This window comes from Stenella coeruleoalba (genome assembly GCF_951394435.1).
Source record: "Stenella coeruleoalba genome assembly, chromosome: 21".
Taxonomy (NCBI): Eukaryota; Metazoa; Chordata; class Mammalia; order Artiodactyla; family Delphinidae; genus Stenella; species Stenella coeruleoalba.
In genome coordinates, this window is record NC_137167.1 from 12,844,617 (window position 1) to 12,865,412 (window position 20,796).

General features: G+C 41.7%; 1 protein-coding gene across 1 annotated transcript in view; it reads left to right on the forward strand.

Moving 5' to 3' along the window:
* The window catches only part of GSR (glutathione-disulfide reductase), a 45,183-nt gene extending 30,256 nt beyond the window's left edge, over window positions 1–14,927 (forward strand). The window contains exons 7-13 of the mRNA XM_079909404.1: window positions 818–917; window positions 5,199–5,285; window positions 6,772–6,930; window positions 8,491–8,602; window positions 10,311–10,442; window positions 11,530–11,663; window positions 14,004–14,927. Coding sequence (XP_079765530.1) covers window positions 818–917; window positions 5,199–5,285; window positions 6,772–6,930; window positions 8,491–8,602; window positions 10,311–10,442; window positions 11,530–11,663; window positions 14,004–14,153 — 874 coding nt within the window. The 3' untranslated portion in view covers window positions 14,154–14,927. The remainder of the gene's footprint in view (window positions 1–817; window positions 918–5,198; window positions 5,286–6,771; window positions 6,931–8,490; window positions 8,603–10,310; window positions 10,443–11,529; window positions 11,664–14,003) is intronic.
* The last annotated feature ends 5,869 nt before the right edge of the window (window positions 14,928–20,796 follow it).

Sequence of the window (20,796 nt, forward strand, 5' to 3'; positions counted from 1 at the left end):
TGCGTGGCATGTGGGATCTTCCCAGACCGGGGCACGAACCCGTGTCCCCTGCATTGGCAGGCGGACTGTCAACCACTGCGCCACCAGGGAAGCCCGCCAGTTTCAGTTTTGACAACTGTACCATGGTTTATAAGATGTTAACTTTATGTTTTTTTAATTGAAGTGTCGTTGATTTACAATGTTGTGTTAATTTCTGCTGTACAGCAAAGTGACTCAGTTATACATATATACACATTATTTTTTGTATCTTTTCTATTATGGTTTATCTCAGGACATTGAATATAGTTCCCTGTGCTATACAGTAGGACCTTGTCCATCCATTCTACATCTACTAACCCCAAACTCCCAGTCTATCCCTTCCCAAACCCCTCTGCCTTGGCAACCACAAGTCTGTTCTCTATGTGAGTCTGTTTCTGCTTCATAGATAAGTTCATTTGTGTTGTATTTTAGATTCCACATGTAAGTGATACCATATGTTATTTGTCTTTCTCTTTCTGACTTACTTCACTTAGTATAATCTCTAGTTGCATCCGTGTTGCTACAAATGGTGTTATTTCATTCTTTTTTGTGGCTGAGTAGTATTCCGTTGTATATATGTACCATGTCTTCTTTATCCATTCGTCTGTTGATGGACACTTACGTTGTTTTTATGTCTTTGGTTATTGCAAATAGTGCTGCTATGAATGTAAGATGTTAACTTTAGGAAAAACTGGGCAGGGGGTATACTATCTGTACTCTCTTTTAAACTTTTCTGTAAATCTAAAATTATTCTAAAATAAGTTTATTTAACGATCTTAACCCTCTACTCTCACGGTAGCCGCAGTGTCATCGTTGGTGCTGGTTACATTGCTGTGGAAATAGCTGGGATCCTTTCCGCCCTGGGTTCTAAGACATCACTAATCATACGGCATGATAAGGTAAATTCTATCCTTTTCCTTGATGTGAATCTTTTTAAAAATCTACAGGGAGAATTTTCTCTTATGTTGTCATTAAATACTAGGGTGCAAACATGTGGAGCTGGTTGGTCTGTTCCACAGGGAGCCGCTTTGAAGGCATCTGAATAAGGGCTTACGTCCTTCCCAGCCACCAACTGCTAGTTGATGATACTGATTTAGATTTGATCAGACTGGCTGGTGTTTCCATCATGAAGTGGTAGATAGCATGCCTTAATACAACATACATCCTTAAATATAAATATTAGTTAAATTGAGCAAACTCTCAGGTTAATTTCTTATTCTGAAAATCAATTGAATATGATCAGATAGTGTTGGATTATTAACACTCAGCCAAAAAATTTACTAAATTCTTTGCATTAAAAGGAAACGTATCAAAGATATTTGCACACCTATGTTCATCGCAGCATTATTCACAATAGCCAGGAGGCGGAAACAGCCTGTGTCCACTGATGAACGGATAAACAGAATGAGGAATATCCATCCCATGGGATGTTATGCAGCTCTAAAAAGGAGGGACATTCTGACACATGCTGCAACGTGGATGAACCTTGGGGATATTATGCTAAGTGAAATAAGCTAATTACAAAAAGACAAACACTGTATGATTCCACATCTATGAGGTACCTAGAGTAGTCACACTCATAGAAACAAAAAGTAGAAATGGGGTTGCCAGGGATGGGGGGGAAAGGGAATGGGGAGTTATCGTTTAATGGATACAGAATCTCAGGTTTTTTGTTTTTTTATTGAAGTATAGTTGATTTACAATACTGTGTTAGTTTCAGGTGGACAGCATACTTATTCAGTTATATATGTATATATTATTCTTCAGATTCTTTTCCTTTATAGGTTATCACAAAATATTGAGTGTAGTTCCCCGTGCTGTACAGTAGGCCCTTGCTGATTATCTGTTTTATGTATAGTGGTATGTGTCTGTTAATCCCAAACTCCTAATTTATCCCTCCCCACCACCCCCAGAGTCTCAGTTTTGAAAGAGGGAAAAGTTCTGGTTGCACAACAATGTAAATACACTTAACACCATGGAACTTCGTACTTAGAAATGGTTAAGTTGGTAAATTTTTTTTTAAATTAATTAATTTTATTTTTGGCTGCGTTGGGTCTTCATTGCTACGTGCGGGCTTTCTGTAGTTGCAGCGAGCAGGGGCTACTCTTTGTTGTGGTACGCAGGCTTCTCATTGTGGTGGCTTCTCTTGTTGCAGAGCACAGGCTCTAGGCACGTGGGCTTCAGTAGCTGTGGCGCACGGGCTCAGTTGCTCCGCAGCATGTGCGATCTTCCTGGACCAGGGCTCGAACCCCTGTCCCTTGTACTGGCAGGCGGATTCTTAACCACTGCACCACCAGGGAAGCCCTAAGTGGGTAAATTTAATGGTATGTGTTTTCCACCACAATAAAAGATAATAATAATAAAAGAAGCTTATAGATCATCTCATCAACTGGAACCTCATTTTGTAGGTGAAGAAATTAAGGCCAAGTGAGGTTTCATGACTGCTAATTAATATCAAAACTGAGAGTCAATGAAATTCTGAGAAAGCTCAGGCCAATATTCTTTCTGCTAAAATTCAGCCTCCATGTTTCTCAGTACTTGATTAAGTGTTGCTTTATGTGTTTTGTTGATTAATCGTGACTGAGCACCACTAGGTTGTGACACAGTATTGGAGCTTTCAGAGACACCGTGTGGGGCAATAACACGAGTGTTGGCCTAAGAATCTGGTCCCTAAGAATCTGGCCTTCCCCAACAAGTGTGTGACTTGGGCAAGTCATTTAATGCCTTTGGAACATTTATCAGATCCCTGACAACTCAAATGCAATGACTCAAATTCCTGAGTATTTGAGCAAATAGGGGGGCAGATGAGGGAAACCGATAATACTGGTCAGTGTGGACTCCAGAGGACTTTCTCTTTGGCTTTTAGACTTGTCCTAAAATTAACCCCCAGGAGATTTTTGTCCTGAAGAATGTTTTTCATAGGTCAGTATTATTTTGCATTGCTGGAATATGTCCAGCAAATTAGATGGCAGGAGAAAGGCAGAGGTATAGGTAGCCTGAACCTAATATATAAATAAGTAAATAAATCACATCAGTTTATCAGTAGAGTGGATAATTCCTGCATTTGGAAAATTGGCTTGTGGCAGAGAGCCACATATATCTGGGCTTCCTGCCCTCCCCCACCCCCAGTACATTCTCCATCTTCTCCCCTTCCTGGTATAACTCCATTCTAGAGCTACTCTATGAATAAATCACGACCTCCCACCTTTAACCCACCTGTGTGTTATCCCGAAGAAATCTCTAGAGAAAGAAGGAGGAAGTCTAAGTAAAGAAAAGTTGCTAGGGACTTCCCTGGTGGCTCAGTGGTTAAGAATCCGCCTGCCAATGCAGGGGACAGAGGTTTGAGCCCTGGTCCAGGAAGATCCCACATGCCGCGGAGCAACTAAGCCCGTGTGCCGCAACTACTGAGCCTGCGCTCTAGACCCCGTGAACCACAACTACTGAGCCTGCGTGCCACAACTACTGAAGCCCGTGCGCCTGGAGCCCGTGCTCCGCAACAAAGAGAAGCCACCGCAATGAGAAGCCCGTGCACCGCAACAAAGAGTAGACTCCACTCGCTGCAACTAGAGAAAGCCCGCGCGCAGCAACGAAGACCCAACGCAGCCAAAGATAAATAAATAAATTTATTAAAATAAAAGAAAAAAGTTGCTAGACAGTAACAACTATTTTTTTTTTTTTTTCTTGCGGTATGCGGGCCTCTCACTGTTGTGGCCTCTCCCGTTGTGGAGCACAGGCTCTGGACGCGCAGGCTCAGCGGCCATGGCTCATATAGAACAACATCTAGCATTCCAGAAGAAAAACCAGTGTTTTCAACTTTGTTGGGAACCTTAATTGGAACGGAGCCCATTTTTACCAAATTTAGAACCCTAAAATACATAGTTTGAAACCTTAAACAAATACTAAGACTAGTATTAAAAAAAAATCTCTAAGGCCATGTAGTTGACTTTTCTGCCTAGAATGGGAGATTTTGTTCAAGAATCTTCCCTTAAATTGTATCAGCAGGAAAGCTGGCCCTGGAATACTGAAAGGGGAAAGAGAATTTCTGGTCCCTATTCTTATGGAAAAGAGACGAGCCTGGGAGGAGAGGAACATGGCAAAGACAGTAGAGGCGTGAAGGTTGCCTATGGATTTAACTCTAGAACAGGAGTGGGTGAAGTCAGGTGTAATGCAGACGTTGGTGGTGATGTCGGAAAACAGACTTATTAAAACTCCACTCACCAGAGAAAGACAAATATTATATGATATAACTTATATGTGGAATCTAAAAAAATGATACAAATGAACTTAGTTATAAATCAGAAATAGACCCACAGACATAGAAAACAAACTTCTGGTTACCAAAGGGGATAGCAGGGTCGGAGGGTATAAATGAGGAGTTTGGGATTAACATATACACACTACTATATATAAAATACATAAATAAGAAGGACCTACTGTATAGCAAAGGGAACTATATTCAATATCTTATAATAATCTATAATGGAAAAAAATCTGACACAGAGTGTGTGTGTGTGTGTGTGTGTGTGTGTGTGTGTGTGTATAACTGAATCACTTTGCTGTACACCCGAAACTAACACAACATTGTAAATTAACTGTACTTTAATTTTTTTTATAGCAGCTTGTTTAATTTATTTATTTTGGTTAAATCTTTTTTTTTTAACATCTCTATTGGAGTATAATTGCTTTACAATGGTGTGTTAGTTTCTGCTTTATAACAAAGTGAATCAGCTATATGTATACATATATCCCCATACCCCCTCCCTCTCGCATCTCCCTCCCACCCTCCCTATCCCACCCCTCTAGGTGGTCACAAAGCACCGAGCTGATCTCCCTGTGCTACGCAGCTGCTTCCCACTAGCTAGCTATTTTACATTTGGTAGTGTATATATGTCCATGCCAATCTCTCACTTCGTCCCAGCTTACCCGTCCCTCTCCCCGTGTCCTCAAGTCCATTCTCTACGTCTGCGTCTTTATTCCTGTCCTGCCCCTGGGTTCTTCAGAACCATAATTTTTTAAAGATGACTAAAAAGAAAAAAAACTCCACTCATAGTGCAGCCGTGAATGAAGAAGGACATAAGAAGGGGGGTTGATACTGAAATTTCCCTCCCAGGTTTGTAGCATATCTTTAATAAAGTTTTATTCTTTCCCACCACCCATTCCTCTGCTGCCTGTGTATACAGGTGCTCAGAAGTTTTGATTCAATAATCAGTTCCAACTGCACTGAGGAGCTGGAGAACGCTGGCATAGAGGTGCTGAAGTACTCGCAGGTATGACCGAGCCCAGGGCGAGCTTACAGCCCTTGGTCGTCTATCTGTTGTGAACCCCACTAGCTTTATAAACACAAACTACCCCTACCCCAGTCAGTTTATTCTTTTTTAGAGTATTACCATGTCTTTTCTTTATCCTCAGAAGCTGCATTTCACATTAATGTTTTAATGAAATCCAAGGTATAAAAGATTAGAAATCTGGAAGTTGAATTTAGTTTAGTTAGAACTAAAACTACAATTTTTGTGCTCAAAGGCCTCATTGAACATCCTTATTTTTCAGGTTTATACTTATTTATATTTATTTATTTATTTCAGGAAATATTATTATGGAATCTATTTTTTTAAAAGTCTTTATTGAATTTGTTACAATATCGCTTCTGTTTTATGTTTTGGCTTTTTGGCCGTGAGGTATGTGGGATCTTAGTTTCCCGACCAGGGATCAAACCCACACTCCCTGCACTGGAAGGTGAAGTCTTAATCACTGGACTGCCAGGGAAGTCCCATGGAATCTATTTTTGAAAGAACACCTTTGGGTTTTGTAGATGGAAACAGTGACAAATTTACTTTGTATTTTTTTTATTCTCAGGGAATCACCTACATGTCAGATTTTTCCTGGAGCATTAGCCTTGCAAAAATGACTTTCTTCCCCAAAGCTTTGCCCTTTCAGCATAGGCCATATCATAAGTAAAACAATAAATGTGAAGTTGCTTTGTAAATGCTGAAGTACTGGACTGGTGGTTAAGGTCCACATCAGAATCCCCTTGGGACTTTCACTAAACTATGTATGCCCTTCACTCTCCGGATCTGATCTTATCCTCCTCTCCCAAGTCCGGATTAAGAATGTCCAGGGAGGAGCAAGGATGGTGCAATTTTTAAAACTCTCTTAATGATGCTTCTACAGCCGTTTCCTCCCCCGATTCCAGCTGCAAATCACTGTGCTTAGATTTGTGGTTTAAAATTTTATCACAGTTTTGAAGAAGTACGCTTTAAAATACTTTTTTTTTTTTTTTTTTCTTTTTTTTTGCGGTACGTGGGCCTCTCACTGTTGCGGCCTCTCCCGTTGCGGAGCACAGGCTCCGGACGCGCAGGCTCTGCGACCATGGCTCACGGGCCCAGCCGCTCCGCGGCATGTGGGATCCTCCCGGACCGGGGCACGAACCCGTGTCCCCTGCATCGGCAGGCGGACTCTCAACCATTGTGCCACCAGGGAAGCCCAAATACTTTGTTTTTAAGCTGAAGCATTAGTGTCTTGATATGAGTTGACATTTCTGGCTGCTGGTTGATTTGGGGGCCACCTAGGGTATCATCTTGGTTCCAGAGAGTTCCAGTGTTGGTGGCTTTTGGGCAAAACTAAATGTGTCAGCATGTAAGACTCATATGTAGGATTCAGTGGAGAGTTTTTAAATGTTAAGAATTCTAGTTTCCTCTTTATTTGCTTTCCTTCCCATCCCCACACCCCCAGTTAACAAACTGTATCTCCCAATAGGTCAAGGAAGTTAAAAAAACGTCTTCAGGCCTGGAACTCTGCATGGTCACTTCAGTTCCTGGTAGGAAACCCACCTTGACCACCATTCCAGATGTTGACTGTCTACTCTGGGCCATTGGACGGGACCCAAACTCCAGGGGCCTGAATTTAAACAAACTGGTAAGCTGACCTAGTCTGCCTACGATGTTCTATTTTTTTTCCTCCAGTTTTATTGAGAAATAACTGACATACATCACTGCATAAGTTTAGGACATACAGCACCATGGTTTGATTTACATACATTGTGAAATGATCACCACAAGAGGATCAGCTAACATCCATCTTCTCATGTAGATACAATAAAAGTAGAAAAGAAAAAAGGAAAACATTTTCTCTGTGTGTTGAGAACTCAGGGTTTACTCTCCTAACAGCAGTGTTATCTGTAGTCACCGTGTTGGACGTTATATCCCTGGTATTGTATTTATTTATATTGTAACTGGAAGTTTGTACCTTTTGACCACTTTCCTTGCCTAAAACCTTTTTGAATCGGTCAGTAGTCCTGTGATTTCCCCTGATCCAACCCCAGACCCCCCAAAACTTGAGTGGGTTCTGTTGGATTCTTTTCTGTTTAGTCCATGTGTCCAGTTTGTCATTAAATCCCATTGCTTCTGCCTTTGGAATGGAAATAAAGGGTTTTTTTCCCCTTTCTGGTGTCATCACCCTAGATCAGGTCATCGTCTCGCCATTTCCTGACTAGCCTTCTCCCTACAAATTTCTTTTTTACTATGATACCTGTCTCTTTAAAGCCCTATAATGATTTCTTCTTGTCTGCAGCTCTAATCCTAATGGATGGTTGTGTGACTCGTCATGGACATTGTGGCACTCGGGGATGGGTACAGATGTGAAGCTCATCTACCAGTGCTATAGTTAGCATTCTTTTTTGTTCTTTTAAATTTTGAAGGACAGTCAAGTATAGTAGCCTGGGGTGTGGGTCAAGTATTTGTTGATAAATGGGTGGTCTCATAACTAGTAAGTGGCAGAGCTGGGACTTGAACCCAGATCTCCCAGCTCCAAAGGTTTTACTCTTAAACACTACACTACCTACTCCCTATGCCTGCTGGCCTTCTACTTCTCACATGGGAGTATATACACCGGGGATCTGCAAAGCCACAAGATAAGCATGACACATATTCTTGGGGCAAAAATTTGACTCAACGTATAGGGAGAAATTTTGGTTAAAGGAAACATTGATATCTTTTAGAGTAGAATACAAATTTTGCTTGGATTTTTAAAGATAAAACTATAAACTTCAAAGAAGTCTACTTTTGATGACCGCTTCAGGCTGTGCCTGTCTAAAGTATGAGTTAGCATGCTTCAGGAGGAGCACTTCCAAGGAACTGAAAATCACTGTCTTAGGTGGACTCCACGGGGATGCCAAGTACCATGTCTGATAGTTGAGTGATTCCTTTTCAGGCTTGCCTGGCCAGCTGAATCGTACAATGCAAAGACAAATCCTGTTCAAACTCCTCAAAACTGAGTTAAATATTTACCTTTTAAAGTAAGCCAAAGATATGAAACCTGCCAGCTTGCTAAGATGTTTTTCATCTTGTGGTTGAGTCTTGTGGTTTCTTGGAGATTCAGGCTGAAGAGGTGCCTGAAGTGAGGCGGATCCAGAGATGTGAGCTGCTGTTTTTCTGTAGATGGGCCAAATACTTACATGTTGTCCCTTTACAATTTTAGGGGATTCAAACTGATGACAAAGGTCATATCCTAGTAGACGAATTCCAGAATACGAATGTAAAAGGTGTCTACGCAGTTGGGGATGTGTGTGGAAAAGCTCTTCTTACTCCAGGTAATGTTTCTTCTTTTGGGGGCTAAGGGAGGCTCTGTGTGTTATATAAAACTGTTCAGGGCTTCACTGGTGGCGCAGTGGTTGAGAGTCCGCCTGCCGATGCAGGGGACACGGGTTTGTGCCCCGGTCCGGGAAGACCCCACATGCCGCGGGGCGGCTGGGCCCGTGAGCCATGGCCGCTGAGTCTGCGCGTCCGGAGCCTGTGCTCCGCAGTGGGAGAGGCCACAACAGTGGCCTGTTGAGAGGCCAATGTACCGCAAAAAACCCAAAAAACTGTTCAGCTCTTCATAGTCAAATCAGCTCAAGCAGAGTTAAAAGGCTGAGTGTCTTCATGTCATCAAAATGGTAAAATGTGTTGAGATAGATGTTGGTTGGGAACCTGACATGTTATGAGTAATATTCATTTTTTCCTTTAAAAATGCTTTGAATAGTATTTATTTTTCTTTAAAAGATTTTAAAAATGCTTGGTGAAGACTGAAATTTTTATACAGATGATACAGTCATCTTCTGAAGAATGCTGTAAATTAGAATCCGAGTTGTGTTGGTGACAGTGGAAGGAAGTGGCATTTTTTTTTTTTTTTTTTTTTTTTTTTGGCGGTCCGCGGGCCTCTCATTGCTGTGGCCTCTCCCGTTGCGGAGCACAGGCTCCGGACACGCACGCTCAGCGGCCATGGCTCACGGGCCCAGCTGCTTTGCGGTACGTGGGATCTTCCCGGACCGGGGCATGAACCCATGTCCTCTGCATCGGCAGGCAGACTCTCAACCACTGTGCCACTAGGGAAGCCCGGAAGTGGTATTCTTATATGACTGTTTAGTCTTGATACAACCTGATCCCCATCCTCAGAATCCCATACTTCAGCCTACTTCATGAGTTAACTGGCGTCATTTCAAGCTCTTTGTCCTGCTTCTGCTGGTGGTATCCATCCATCTGCTTTCATCTGTACCCCTCCGGGGCCTCACCATCCTTTCCAAAATGGCCCGGGTCTTACTAAGAATGGAAACACACACCCAAAACTTTTTAGCTCTTTTAGGAAGCTCTCTCCACAAAAGCAAACTAACAAGCAAAGTTTCAGAACCTTTATAACATAATCTAACAGCTGAAAATTTTGTCGAGGTGAAAAAAATTTCTTGTGTATCCTACTGATACCTTATTTTGGAAAAAAAATTATCAATTTGAAGTCTAAAATTAATAACTGATGCTTTTACTGAACTCAGGTGGTTTTTTTTTTTGACCGTTAGGAATAAAAACAGGCAAAGGAGGATAAACTTTAAAAAAAAATCAATAAGAAATAAAAATAATTTTAAAAAGAAACAAAATATTCCTGTGAAATGACTGTGGTTATAAAGTAGAATTGAGGATGCTCGAAACTAATGTAGTTTGCTCCATAAATATATCAAAAAGCTAATGTCTGCATTAAGAGGTGACTTGCCAGATGGTTGGGAACTTGTAAATGTGTCTTTTGTTTTTGTTTTTTTTTTTTTGGTCTTAATAGAGTGTACAGAATTCACATAAGCCAATAGTTTTGAATTGTTAACTAAGGTATTCATAGGTCTTTTATTATATTGAACTAGATATTGTAATGAGCATTGACAGAAGACTTTGTCAGAACTTTGTATGTTAAGCCAGATGGATAAACGGTTAGTAGAATAATCCTGCTATGTTAAGATGAACAATAAGCTAAACACTGATTTAAAAATATCTTTGTAGTTGCGATTGCTGCTGGCCGAAAACTTGCCCATAGACTTTTTGAATGCAAAGAAGATTCCAAGTTAGACTATGACAACATCCCTACGGTGGTCTTCAGCCACCCCCCTATTGGGACAGTGGGACTCACAGAAGGTAGGTGTTTAAAAATAAAGGTCATTTATGGTTTCTTCCCTTCCTCTGCTAATGTTAAACTAAGTGTGTGTCAGCTGACTAAATCTATCTTAGCCCCCGAGTTATATTTCTTTTTAGCTACTAACTTCTCATCACAGGTCCAGTTTCCTCCCCATCTACTAGTACTTTGAGAGTATAATTCCTTTCCCCACTCCACCCTATCTGTTTGATTTTTTAAGCTTTTTTACTTGAACTAATTTCAAATTTAAAGAAGAGTTGCAAAAATACTACAGAAGACTCCTGTCTACTGGTAACACTTTTGCTGTATCATTTTCTCTCTATACACATGCACACACACTTCAGTATCTGTTTCCTAAGAACAAGGCCGTTCCCTTACAGAAGCATAGCTTCAAATGAGAATATTTAAGTGGATACAATATTATCTAAACTTTAGACCTTATTCAAAGTTTGCCTGTTATCTCAAATAATTTCATTTTTAACATTTTTCCCTGCAGGTCCAGGGTTCATTCCAGGATAATGTAGTATATTTAGTTTTGATACCTCTTTGGTCTCCTTTAGTCAAGAGAAAGAATTCCTCAGCCTGTCTTTTGTCTTTCATGACATTGACATTTATATTGTAGATTGTCCCTCATTGTGGGTTTTTTTTTTTAATATATTTTATGAATTCATTTTTGGCTGCTCTGGGTCTTTGTTGCTGCGCACAGGCTTTCTCTAGTTGCGGCGAGCGGGGGCTGCTCTTCGTTGCGGTGCACAGGCTTCTCATTACAGAGCATGGTCTCTAAGTGCACAGGCTCAGTAGTTGTGGCTCGTGGGCTCTAGAGCGCAGGCTCAGTAGTTGTGGTGCACGGGCTTAGTTGCTCTGCGGCATGTGGGATCTTTCTGGACCAGGGCTCGAACCCGTGTCCCCTGCATTGGCAGGCGGATTATTAACCAGTGCGCCACCAGGGAAGCCCCAGCTCATTGTGGTTTTGTTTGATATTTCCTTGTACTTTGATTCAGGTTATGTATTTCTGGCCATCTCTCTGATAGCTCAGTGGAATTGTTTAAGTTTCTGATAGATGCTTTTTTTCCCCCCTGTGCATTATAGATGAGGCCATTTATAAATATGGAAAAGAAAACGTGAAGATTTATTCCACCACCTTTACCCCAATGTATCATGCAGTTACCAAAAGGAAAACAAAATGTGTGATGAAAATGGTTTGTGCCAACAAAGAGGAAAAGGTATGGGAAAAATCCAGTAAGCTCAAGACTGTCTTCAAGGTTGGCAGGGATGGGGTATTTTGGTGAGGTGGGAAGGAAAGACCAGGTAAAGCTTTCTCTGATTCAACTGGCACAGTCCCACCTTTATCTGTCTCTCTCTCTCTCTCTATTGCGGTTCTTCATAATATTTCACATAGAAAGAAGGTTCCACTACTTTAAAAACATAAGTGGAGGGCGGGAAATTCCCTGACAGTCCGATGGTTAGGACTTCGCACTTTCACTGCTGTGGCTCAGGTTCAATCCCTGGTCAAGGAACTAAGATCCTGCAAGCCACACGGTGTGGCAAAAAAAGCACGTAAAATATAAAGGGGAGAGGTCGGGATTGTCATTGACCAGTAGGCCAGCATAGATAGGCAACTCAGAAATATTGGTAAGTGTAAGAACTTAATGTAAAAAATTTAGACTTAACATATTAACATAACCAATCAGTGAGGAAGAAGTTTATTTAGTAAAATGTTCTGAGATAATCAGTTATCTATTTTTGCTTTAACTTTTTGAGGAACTGCCAAAGTGTTTTCCAAAGTGGCTGTGTCATTTTATGTTCCCTTCAGTGACGTGCGAGGGTTCCAGTTCTTCCTCACCTTCGTCAACACTTGTTACTGTCTTTTTTTATTATAGCCATCCTACCGGGTGCAAAGTGGTATCTCATTGTGATTTGAGTTTGAATTTGAACAGGTTTTTTTTTTTTTTTTTAATAATTTTTGAAATAGGTGTTGTTTTGATATTAGGTCAGCCTCTTGGGCTTTTCTATAAATTGAATTAAATATTAAAGTGGAACTTAGCAATATGCCTTGGGAACATGGCTTTGTGAGGAACAGTAATTTAACTGAAGATTCAGGTATGGTTTCCAACTTTTCTTATTAAAAAAGAACATAGTCTGTATCTAAATCAGTGGCCCTTACACCGAAAGCCACAAGATGGTCCCTGGCTTCTGGCTTATAAAAATCAACATCACTGACAGTTGACAGAAGCAGAGAATCAGTGCAAAGAGAAGAAAGTAAGTGGTTTGGCAGGAAGATAAAGGTTGCTGTTTCTTGCCCTGAATGTTCCTCAGTAGCCTGAGATTTCCAGTTGTTGAATCAGCAAGGCCCTTACTTATTTCTTCATATCAGTTATTTCTTTATGCCATTTATCATTCATTCATTTGGTAAACATCACCTGACAATCAACTGAAGAGTAAGAACTGGGATACCGTATGGAGAGAAATAACATAAGGCTCCTGCTATCACCAGAAGCTCTTTGTAAATTCAATTTAGATCACAATATCTAAAAATTTGGCTGACTGTATATACAGTACATGATTTGGGATTTCTTTGTCTTCTTTTGAGATACACTTTTTTTTTAATTGTAAAGAAACGTATAACATTAAGTTTGCATCAATCATTTTTACGTGTAGTGTTCATTAATATTAAGGATATCCTTGATTTGTTTTTAAGCAACGTATTTTTGTGGCTAAGTTTTATATTCTCTAACTTTGCTTTTCAGTAGTCTACTGACCCTAAAAGTATTTGCTGGAGGTGAATATTAACTAGTCATTTTAAAATATATTTAGAAACCTGACTGAAAAATGTGATTTGAAACAAATGCCTCTTGTTGGTCATTTGTCCAGGCAGCCAGCACGTATGGGCTGAGTGCCTCTAAGGGCTGTTTTTGTGCTCGGCCAGGAGGGTAGAGTGAGGAGCAGAAGTGCGCAGGGTCCCCTCCATCTAGAGATTAACATCTCCTGGGAAAGATGGACTGTAATTGTCCAGTCCCCAGATGAATACAACTTTGCAGTTGTGATAGAACCATGATGGAGAAATATTGGGACTGAGAGCTCACATGATGGACAATTTAACTTGGTCAGGAAGGCAGGTGTAGCTATCTGAAGAATGAATGGGCTTTAACACTTAAAAGAGGGGAGGAAAGAGTGTCCAGACAGAGGGAACAGCCTGTGCAAAGGGGAGAGCATGGCGAATACTCAGGACAGGAGGAAAGCTGGTGAGCCCAGAGTGGGGAGAGCTGAGTGAGGTAGGCAGGGGAGGGACGTCAGGGCTGCGCGGGCCATGTAGGCTGTGTTATGCTGTATTGGGATTAGAGATGTAAGTTTTTTTAGAGGTTTTTAAATATCAGGTATCTCTCATGACTAATAAAAAGTTTATTAGTGTACCTGATAAAAAAAATTGTGTGTGAGTGTGTGTGTGTGTGTGTGTGTGTGTGTGTGTGTGTACACCTAGAAGGAGATTTATTACAAGGAGCTGGCTCATACAATTATGGAGATAAAAATTTTTACTTGAAGGATTTTTGTCTTTTCTGTCGCAGGTGGTTGGGATCCACATGCAGGGAATTGGATGTGATGAAATGCTGCAGGGTTTTGCGGTCGCAGTAAAAATGGGAGCAACAAAATCCGACTTTGATAACACTGTTGCCATTCATCCTACCTCTTCGGAAGAACTGGTCACCCTTCGTTGAGAACCCAGAGACTCGTATGGCCAGCAGCTGGACCACTAGACCTTCAGAAAGGAGCCAAATCATCACGTTTCCTTACCATTCCCATTGTATGTATTTCTTTATTGTAATCAGGATCTTCCAGTAGTGGAAATTTTCAGTAAACTTATTTATGTAATTAGAAATCTGTTTTGTTATCCAGGATTGATTTTCATTTGATTACATCTCTCGATAATTACTATTTGTTTTATTAATAGCTCTGTGCTAGCTGTTTTTTGTTTTGTTTTAGCCTCATCCTAAGTATAAAACCACATGAAGTACAGTGAAATTAATGTACTTGAATGAATATCACTTGCTAATTTTTATAGAGGAAGATGACAGCTGCTCTTCACATTTAAATAATGCAAGTACAGAGTCTTTTTTTTTTTTTTGAAGCCAGTACTGCGCTCTGCATATTACAAAGCTGCTGCAAGGATGTGAGTTTTCTCTAAAAGCATGTAACTTGAGAGGCCTGCCTCCTGTATTTTATTCTTTCTTTTGTTCTAAATGATTAAAAATGGTCTGTGTTACTTTTATGAGATGAAGTTCATCAGATTTGGGAAAGATTTGAGGAGGCTGGTTGCACAAGTGAGAGGGACATTTTAGAAGTGATCCATGTTTTCAGATGTACTTCAAAAGTCCTTTCCTCTGCTAAGAGTTCATAGTTCGGTGAATGATTTCAGTTTTTGTATGTATTCTTGTCATTTTATTTTTTGAAAACTATTTCCAAAAATCTGAAAATAAAATTACAGTCTTTTCTTCTTATAAAATTTGTTATGAGTTTATGGGTAACAGTTCATTTTCTAAGAATATTTCACATTGAAGGGTCAGATGCCAATAGTGAGCTACCCTAAGTCGGCTTAAGACCTTATGGGGGAGAAAAGAGATTTCACTTTTATAAATAAAGACCAGAGGTATAAAAGAAACATTTAGCAAATTTAATGGTTGAGTTGGAAGCACAGTCTAGAAATCATATAGGTTTTCATTTTAATTTTTATTTATTTATTTATGTTTTTGCAGTACGCGGGCCTCTCACTGCTGTGGCCTCTCCCGTTGCGGAGCACAGGCTCCGGACGCGCAGACTCAGTGGCCATGGCTCACGGGCCCAGCTGCTCCGCGGCATGTGGGATCTTCCCGGACCAGGGCATGAACCCGTGTCCCCTGCATGGGCAGGTGGACTCTCAACCACTGCGCCACCAGGGAAGCCCAAGTTTTTAGCATTTTATTTCCATTAGCCTTTACCAGCTACATAAGCTGGTTAAATTTTTCCATGGCTTTCAGCAGTGACTTAATGCTACTGACCTCTGTCATTAAGCTTTTACTGAATGTCTTTCTGGTTAGCCATGGCTAGGCTGCTGCACTGACAAATTAAGTAAGTCCAGTTTCAAAGAAAGAAAAATACCACTGGTAACCAGGTAATGTAAATGTTGCAGCAAGCAAACAGGGTCTAAAAACCCGGACGTAGACTGACATGACACTGCCCCCTCTCCTCCACCAGCCTAAAAGGTAGTGGACCATGGTCCTGAGCTCCACTGACCTAGTGGGTTTCTCACTCTGCACAGGGCCCAAGCTTTGGGTGTGATTCCAGAAGGAAAAAGGAGAGGCCCCAGCGGTCATGTGTACTCTCACACCATGTGTTTTTTTTCAAGTTATTTTATTTTATTTTATTTATATACTTATTTTTGGCTGCATTGGGTCTTCGTTGCAGCACACGGGCTGTCTCTAGTTGCAGTGAGAGGGGGCTGCTCTTCGTTGCGGTGCACGGGCTTCTCACTGTGGTGGCTTCTCTTGTTGTGGAGCACAGGCTCCAGGCACGTGGACTTCAGTCGTTGTGGCACGCGGGCTCAGTAGTTGTGGCTCACGGGCTCTAGAGTGCAGGCTCAGTAGTTGTGGCGCACGGGCTTAGTTGCTCCGCGGCATGTGGAATCTTCCCGGACCAGGGCTCGAACCCGTGTCCCCTGCATTAGCAGGCAGACTCTTAACCACTGCACCACCAGGGAAGTCCACACCATGTGTTTTTTATCTCAGGAACCCTCTGCGCTGCTTTTTTTCTGGTTCTGGAGTAAACCAACCTGGAAGTAACCTTTTCCAAGGGTGGGTCTTCGTTCTCATCAGTTCTCGGCTCAGTCCAGCCCGCGAGCTGATCTGACCCTTTGCCGCCTCCGTTCCACAAGGCACTGGGGAAGGTACAGGTACACAAGGCAGCACATTGTAGGTGCTCAGCAGATGTTTATCGGAGGAAAGGCATGGTACTTGCTTTCTTTGAATAACCATATAATCTAGAATAGGAGAAAAAATTCTACACAACGAACTGCAGTTCAAAGCAGTGCATTAAGCACGGGGTGACCTTGTGATTTATTGACTAGGATGGGACACTTTGGGGAGTGAGGGGGCCACCGTTAATTAATTGGGACAGTAGACACAGATTTGTACTGTTGGAGGAAAATGGGACAGTGCCACCCTAGGGGGGCATTGGAGAGGTGGAAGTATACAAGTTCAGAGAAGGCAGAAAGTACCATTTTGCTGGGAGAACTGAAGAAGGCTATGAGAAGGAAAGAGGTCAGGTAAGATCTGGAATTTGGGGGTTGTGCAGGAGGTCAGAGCGTGGGGCAGGCACAGTGGGGCAGACGTGGGCCACGTATCCGTGGGGAATGATAGAGCTCAACTTGGTTGGAGCGCAGGAGAATGTGATAGCCTTATATGGAGTGTTCTTCCCCACTTGTGAGCCTCATGATCTGGTTATATATTGCCACATAACAAACTACCTGGAAACTTAGTGGCTTAAAATAGCAATCATCATATCTCATGATTTTGTGGGTCAGAAATTGGAGCAGGACTGAGCTTGCAAGGATGATTCTTCTGTTGATGTTGATAAAAATCACTTGGTGGTAGTCAACTGGAGGATGGGCTGGTCTAGAGAGTCTAAAACCGTCACCCACGTGTCAGGCACTTGGGCAAGGATGACTGCCTGGAAGGCTGGCCTCAGCTGGGACTGTCAACCAGAGTTGCCCACGTGTGGCCTCTCCAGCATGGTCGTCTCCGAGTTAATGGACTTACATGGAAGCTCAGGGCTCCCAGAGATTGTTCCGTGCTTCCTAGGCAGCCGCTGCAAGCTTTATGACCTAACCTTGGAAGTTCTAGAATGTCACTAATGCTAAGTGTTATCAATTAAGCAAGTCACAAAGGATTTAAGAGGGAGTGAATTGGACTTCAGCTCTCAGTGGGAGGAGTGGTCAATTTGTGGTCACCTTTAATCACACACACTAACAGCAATCTACTCATTTTACAGGGCTTGACTAAAACCACCTTTGCGAAGACTTTTCTTTTGTGGTCTTATGCATGTATTATGTGTTCCCATAACACCTTGTCACATATGAGGTCTACACTCTGTGTTCATCTTGTGTATGTTACTTTCTACTTAGTGTCAATCATTTCTGTATTCTCTATTTCAGTTTCATAATATTCCTGGTATATCATACAGTAACTTTGGCTGCAAGAGGACAAAGGTTTGTTATTGTGTGATTTTTGACACTAGGATCTATAGTATAAAAAAGAGCCAACATTTTAATCTTTAACCTTTTTGAAAAATGGGTAGGCAGGATTTTCAGGTCTTCAACAAACTCTGCATGAATCTTTCCGTGAATCTGACCTCCTGGATATAAATGCAGAGCTGTAAGAGGTGGATATAGAAGATTTCCATTGTGCCCTACTCTAAGAAATACTATTTTATTGCCATTACCATTGATACAATAATTTAGCATGTTGATTCATCAATCAAGACCACAGTCAACATTTTAAAGGTAAGAATAATTGTATACAGTCATTTCTGGGTTTTATATAGTGTATTTTAAGTGCTATTTAATGTGTTAGGAGCAGTTTCAAAAAATAAAAAGTGGTGGATGGTAGAGCTGGGGTTAAATCTAGATTTTACATAAAATTTTTATGCAAAGAATTTCCCTTTAAAGTTCTTTCTCTGTAAGTTGTGTAAGTAGACATTTGTCCTTTTTGCCTGTTCAACCTCAAGACTCCATAAGTTTGGGGAATGCCAACCTTGTGAGCCTTGGAGACAAAGCCCAACTCCCCACATAGAACCCCAAAATGCTAGGTGCGTGACTTCTCAGGCTCCCTTGCAGCTAGGGAGGAGGCATATGACATAAGCTTGGCCAATCAGATGCACCCATTCCTGACTATTCAGAAACCAGTGACGCAAAGAAACAGGTATAGGAGAATCCATTCTAGTGGCAAGTGATGGCAGTTGTGGCAATAATATCAAGGGGCAGCCTGGCGGCGGTCCCAGTGCCTGCCATGTTGGTTTCTAGCTACAATGATTACAACACCATGACAGCAATGCTGACCTCACTGGCCCATTTGAGAGTCATGGTTTTGGCCACTGTGTCTCTGGCTGCCTAACTTCTGAACCTGGGTCACCAGCCCTCCCAAAATTCTGTGAGGTAATGTACATAGTATACCATTCCTTTGACTTAAATTAGCCCATGTCAATTTTCAGTGGTTCTCTAAGAACTGTGACTGATACAGTTTTATTTTCTTAAATTACAAGAAAGCTTATCCACCTATTACAGCACTTGTGCATTGCCATTAAGTATGTGTCCATGTACCTGTCCTTTGCTCCTTTCAAAGCCAGGGAGCACGCCCTACACATCTTTGTACTGTGTGTTCCTCCTGTTTACTGCAGTGCCCAGTACTGTTGAATTGAATGACTGGGAGTAGTGGAAGATGACACTAGAAAATTAGGTTGTGATGTTTGGAGAGGACCTTGATAAATGGATGAAAAGATTAGCAATGAGGAATTATTGAAGACTGTGAAAGGAGGAAATGCCATCAAAGTGGGATTGGAAGTTGAAGGTGGAAATAGCAAGAAAGTAGAGACTTGGGTGGGGATGAGCAGTGAGGCTGTGTCTGTCTTTGTGTGAGTTCATAAAGGGCCTGGACTAGGGTGGTGGTAGTGGGAATGGAAAGGAACACGTGCAAGAAAATTTGCAATAGAAGAATCTGCAGAATTTGTGAACCGATTTGAGTCTGGGGCTTGAGGGAAAGGGAAGAGTCAAAACTAGCCCTGACCTTTCCAGCATGAGAGCTGGGAGAAGGATGATACCATTAATAGAAAGACCATTAATAAAATACCAAGACAGACAGAAACTGGTTGAAAGGGAGCAGGTGCTAAGTTTTAGACATGTTGAGTTTGTGGTCTCAGTAGGGATCTGGAAATAAAAAAGCTGGAATTTGGGAGAAAAGTCAGGACTAGGGAGACAGATTTGTGAATTACACGCCTGGAGGTCATAGTTAAAGCCACGAGTATATCCGTGACCCTTAAGACAAGGAGTGTGAAGAGAGAGAAGAGGCCAGAGCATCAATAATGCCCACATTTAAGGGATGGATAAAGGGCGAAGGCCTTGGAGGAAAGGGACAGAATAGAAGTAAAGTCGTGGGGAAGGAGCTCCAGGAAGAGAGAGAAAAGGGTCTTAGGCCACTGAGCCTAAAGGCAGAAGAAAGTTCACAGCAGTGTCAGTGTTCTTCAGCCAAGGGCCACAGGAATCTCTGTCTTTGAACAAGGTGGGTTATTACTTGGTGGTGGTGAGGAGTGACATAGAGGGTTATGGGGCGTGTTAGTAAGAGTTCTTTCTGACAGAACCTATTATAGGATATGGGCTTTCACTGGGTATCTTTGGGGAGGGTCTCAGGAAGCAGAGGTTGGCTGTAGACCGATAGCAGAAAGCGGGGGGCAATTCTATGACTGGGTATTGCAGTGGGGCGGCAGCTCCCCTAACCCCCATTACTGATAATTGGTAAAGAAGCAGCATTAACTCATTCAGTAAGAGAGGGGAGGTTTGGTATTTTGTGCTGCACAGCGACCTTGTCTAAATCTATGAGATTTTTGTCCAACAGGAGAACGATATGGTTCAGCTGTGAGCCTCAGATCCATTCTCAGACATCAGGGCTGTTCTTTTCTTTCCCAGGAGGTTATTGGGGACTTTGGAGATTCCAATTTTAGTAGATTTGTAGGGAGAAAGAGCAAAATAAAAGTGGCTAAAAGGAGATTCCATGGTTGAGAAAGCAGCAACTTCAAACTACTCAGTCATTCAAAAGAATTCATTTTCTGCCTATTAAGGCCCATCTCTGAAGATAAGAAGATTGCTAGGGAGGGCTGGGTGAAACTATTTGAAGATGAAAAAAAAATCTGCGTATTTTTCCTGAGGGGATGGAGCCAGTAACCAAGGAGGGAGGGGAATTGATGCTGACACAAGAGGTGATAATGGAAGGAATAGACTCTTTCACAACAAACCACAACAAACACTGAACATTTTTTAATGCCTCTTTTATTTTTTGGCTACACCATGCCGGCTTGTGGGATCCTCGTTCCCTGACCAGGGATCAAGCCTGGGCCCTCGGCACAGTGGAAGCATGGAGTCCCAACACCTGGACCGCCAGGAAATCCTCTTTTAATGCTTTTTAAGATGTCTTTTTTTTTTTTTTTCATTTTGTGTGGGCAAAAAGATCTGTTTGCTTCAAGATTAGGGATAATGATGTGTTTATCCTTATTAATGCCATGCCAAGCTCCGAGATAGATCCATGGTTCCTCAGATAGACAACCCCAAACTTGAACACTGGC